We start from the raw sequence: 4,416 nt of genomic DNA, 5'->3' as shown, positions 1-4,416 counted from the left end.
GGGTGACCGACAGGGCCTACGTCATGGAGGGACCCTAATTTTTACATAGGATTCATAATTGTAGACTAGTAATCCAGGTCTGGAAACAAAATTGATTCAAGGGTATCGTCACCAGGAGAAAAGTAAGTTTACCCTCTGATCCTCGCAAATCTAAGTCAGAAGCCCCTATGACATTAGTCCTTCTCTTGAACCTGCTAATTAAGTCGTTGAGGGTGTGTGTGTTTGATTGTTGATTAACTGATTGTTTCAAAATCAGTGAGCGCTATCTGATTCGGAAGTCAAATTTGTAAGTTTCAAGATCCAATAAGATCGCTCAATTTCATATTAGTGATTAACTGATTGTTTCAATTTCAAAAATTATAATCGATTTTCTTATAAATCTGATGCTCACTTGTTGTGCTCCAAAATTAGAATTGACCTACTTATGTTGTTTCTTGTGTGTTTGATTGTTTTAATTTCAGTTGATGACGTCTTTTAAAACAAGATTTGAACAATAAAATAAATATGAAAGAATTCTGATTTTGCTTCCAAAAACTTGAAGGAATTTGATGACAAATATATTAACTTGTGTTGTATCCGTCTTGAAGTTGCACTTAAATATAGCAAGCAATCAAATGTTGACGTCAATGAACTTAATTTGGAGTTATATCTGGTTGACGAGTTCTTACCAAGTGAAACCACGAACCCACCGATGTTTTAAAATATATGAAGAAGTCAATTGTTTTCCTGATGCATATATAGTTTTGCTTACTATTCTATTAATTGTTGCGTCTGTAGAAACAAGCTTCTCAAAATTGAAGTTGTTAAATTCCTACTTACGGTCAACAATTTCACAAGAAAAACTTAATGACTTGGAAATGATAGATTTTGAGAACAATATATTTGGTAGATATCGAGAACAATATTTTGGAGAGTATTTATTATGACAAGTCGGTGAACAACATCGATTCCAAAAATACTATTAAAGCATTGCGATTAATGTAACTATGTAAGATTATATAGTATGTTAACATTCTTTTATTTTTTCTAATAATAATCGACTTATCATAGTATTAACGAATTTTGCTTATATAAAAAAAAATTATGTTTAAGGGTCCAATTTTATTTTCCGAACAGGACCCTCAAAATCAACGGGACACCCTGATGACTCTAAGCCTACTCCAAACACTTATGGTTTCGAAATCAAAATTTTAGTTTTCTTGACTTTGTCTTGGGATATATATTCGTTAAAGTTCACCAAATTCCAAATCATATGATAACAAGTATTTATTGTGATCAAACATACAATATACAACACTCGTCATTCACTCGTAATTACCAAACACACAAAAGCAATATCCAAGGTTATTAGATTACAAAACAAATTAATATCCATGTGCATTAATTAAAGAGCATGAAGCATCACTTGAACACCGTTCTTTGGAATAAGCATCAGAAGATGAACCGGCTCGTGAACATAATTCGGAGATGGAGTAAAGCGAAAGCGCTGCAAGATCATTGCAAGCGCAACCTTGGCTGTATTCGTAGCGAAGTTCGAACCTACACAATTTCGAGGCCCAAAGCCAAAAGGTATGTATGCGGACGGGTTGTTCTTTGTAGCTTTGTTGATCCCTTCAGAAAACCTATCGGGCTTAAAGAGATGAGCATCCTCTCCCCATATTTTACGATCATGGTGAAGTGCTAAAACAGGAACATGTAGAATCAAGTTGGAAGGAATCGTAAGACTTCCCAATTTAACTTCTCTTTTGTTCTTTCTGATAATAGCCAGTCCAGGAGGATACAGTCGTAGGGTCTCATTGATGATCATGCCAATCTGTATGACATGATATTTAGAAAAAGGTTACATGTGATCATTAATTATGAGGTTAATTAATATATAAGCTAATTAAATTACCGTTTTCAGTTTCGCTATGCCTTCTGATAGCGGGTTTTCTCTCCCAAACAGCTCGAATACCTCCTCTCGTGCTCTTTCTTGCCATTCTTTGTGGACTGACAAAAGAAGAACAGCCCATGAGAGGACAAGCGATGTTGTTCCATCCCCAGATACATAAAACGTTTTACATTCGTCTATGATGTCTTGTGTTGAAAGCTGGTATCGTTCATCAGTGTCGTGATTAGCCTTTACAAGTTGTCCAAGAAAATCAGTTCCCCAAGTGTCTGCATCTACAGCCATGATTTTCTCTCGCTTCTTTATAGTCTTGATAATTAGGTCTTGAATGTTTTTCTGAAGATCATCCGACCTCAAATCATCGCTGCTTTTGAGTATTTTACTGCAAAACACGATGATTGGAACGTATGTATTTCTTTTGTCATGTATGAAAGTTAATTAATTGTTCATAAATGTTTACCCAAGGCCCGGAATAAGGCGAGGATTGTAGTAGTTTCTGCCTGCTATCGTACTCATTTCCTTGAGCATTTCAAAAACTTCCTTTCCTTGTAAGTAACTGCTCCCGAATGCTGTCTTTGAAATCACTTCGGCTGTCAAGATCCTGAACTCGGCATTCACTTCAACCTCACTGCCGGACATACTTTTCCACCTATGTAGCAGCATCTCTACGCTTTCAACCATGGTTGGGATCATGTTCTACATATAGACCTATTAGTTAATATGTAGAGTTGTATATTTTCTTTCCAAAAATCCAATGTTTTGAAAACTAGACAGGGTTTTTTACCGCTTTGTTTAAAAATGGTTTTTAGGCTTTAAAACACTAGTAACAAGTGAACCGGTTTGTCCCGGTTTTCAAAACCATGAAAAGAAAGATAAAGTTAATTTTAATATGTAGTAGCAAATCAAGGATTCAAATTCATGTGGGTCCGGCTTAATTGCAATGCATCACAAAGTTAAATAATCTAAGAAGTTCGGAAGTATGTAATATAAAACAAGTATAGTTAAAAAATTAAGATGAAAAATCAAACATAGCTTTAAAAATATTGGTCATTATGTGTCATAATCGTTAATAGAGACATAACTAAATAAAATTGAAAAACAAACAACAAATACAAATATAAAAAAATATACACGCGCATAATCAATTAATAATTAAACAAATAATTCAGAAAAAGTAATGAATTAATATCATATTGAACCTATATATTCAGACTAATTTTTTATCATGGAGTTTGAAAAATAAACTAAATTTAAAAGAAATTACCTAATTTTTTTCTAAAAAATGATAAGTGTTGTTGATTTGGTTAATCCGAACATTATAAGTACCTTTTAAGTCTCTAAGTTTTTTATTATTAATATTTGGGTCTAGGTATTTTTACAAATCCTTTATTTTTTTCTTTCACTTTACATCTTATACCTTTAAACTTTCAGCACTAAAAGCATGGTTAGCCAACTTTCGTTGTCTTGCCCATTTTTCCCCTTTAGACGTAACAAGACCATCCCCGAGCATTTTCTTATGAAATGATCCGAGATCAGGTCTTTCCAAAGAGACGCTTCGATTGCTGGCAATCTCTTTGATAATCTCCGGGTCTGTGATAACCAATTCGGGTTGAGGACCATACCAGTCAAGAAAATTTTTCCCTGCGAAAAAACAAACTCAAACTCTGTTTAATGATTAGTTCAGTTCAAGTAAGTTGATGCATGACTAAAAATGCATTAACTTAATGCTAAATTGCTAACCGTATAACCGGAACCATATAACGAACTGAGGTTGTATTCTCGGGTATATATCATGTGATATACCAGTGAACAACGAAGTCTTTGCTTGGTCTTTGATGTGGGCAATTTCTTTAGTGTTACCATGAACGAAGCGATATGGGGGTCCACTTATACCCTGGGAACTCATTACACGTTTTATGCGATTTGGAAGCCACCACGTTTTGTGGAAGAACTTAAGGAGACTGTATATGGTTAGAGAGCTAAGAAAAACAAGAACCAGAGCTCCCACATTTGACCACATATCAACAACCTAGATTTTCAACTATGTGTTCTGTTGTATTTGTATAGGATCAGAAATATGAAGAACAAGCGTATATAAGAGCATAACCAGACACCAGTTGTACGGAGACCATTTTGTTATTCGTGATGGCGTGCATGGTGATGCACCATTGAATTGACCATGAAAGGAACTGATAAAATTATTAAGCAGCAGTTGGATAGCTGAATATTTTAAAAGTGTTTGATTGGTACTCAAGTATTACTACAAGGACATGTTAAGTATTTGGTTAGTTTTCTCATTTTTGTATTTTTTTTGGTGTTTATTTTAAAAATAATCACTAAAAGACCAAAATGTGACTCAGAATATCACCAAGTAACTATATTATATTCAGGGGCAGTTTCACTGTGGTGCTCGTAGTGGCACCGACAACCCCTGTTTTTTTCGGATGCAGTGTACAATATTTTGAATTTTTCGTTTTTTCTACTATTTTGCCACTATATGAAAAACAATGTATCACTGGCAATACCTA

At 34.4% G+C, this 4,416-nt stretch overlaps 1 protein-coding gene across 1 annotated transcript; it reads right to left on the bottom strand.

Moving 5' to 3' along the window:
- Nucleotides 1-1,251: 1,251 nt before the first annotated feature.
- On the bottom strand, nucleotides 1,252-3,965 carry LOC111910195 (cytochrome P450 CYP749A22). The gene is made up of 5 exons (XM_023905976.3): nucleotides 3,629-3,965; nucleotides 3,306-3,529; nucleotides 2,349-2,584; nucleotides 1,895-2,270; nucleotides 1,252-1,813 (listed from the first exon to the last, which is right to left on the bottom strand). The coding sequence occupies exons 1-5, from the start codon at nucleotides 3,906-3,908 to the stop codon at nucleotides 1,385-1,387; spliced, it is 1,545 nt and encodes a 514-aa protein (XP_023761744.1). The 5' UTR covers nucleotides 3,909-3,965; the 3' UTR covers nucleotides 1,252-1,384.
- Nucleotides 3,966-4,416: the final 451 nt, after the last annotated feature.

This window comes from Lactuca sativa, chromosome 5, assembly GCF_002870075.4.
Source record: "Lactuca sativa cultivar Salinas chromosome 5, Lsat_Salinas_v11, whole genome shotgun sequence".
In the NCBI taxonomy this organism is placed as follows: domain Eukaryota; kingdom Viridiplantae; phylum Streptophyta; class Magnoliopsida; order Asterales; family Asteraceae; genus Lactuca; species Lactuca sativa.
This window is presented reverse-complemented; position numbering and strand designations above follow the sequence as displayed.

Bases quoted from the DNA above. Each gene is read 5' to 3' on its own strand.
- LOC111910195 (XM_023905976.3), bottom strand. From the start codon at position 3,908: ATGTGGTCAAATGTGGGAGCTCTGGTTCTTGTTTTTCTTAGCTCTCTA. The intron at 2,585-3,305 runs GTATAAGATGTA...GTCTATATGTAG, and splicing joins TTAGTGCTGAAAGTTTAAAG to AACATGATCCCAACCATGGT. The intron at 1,814-1,894 runs GTAATTTAATTA...CATGTCATACAG, and splicing joins GCATAGCGAAACTGAAAACG to ATTGGCATGATCATCAATGA.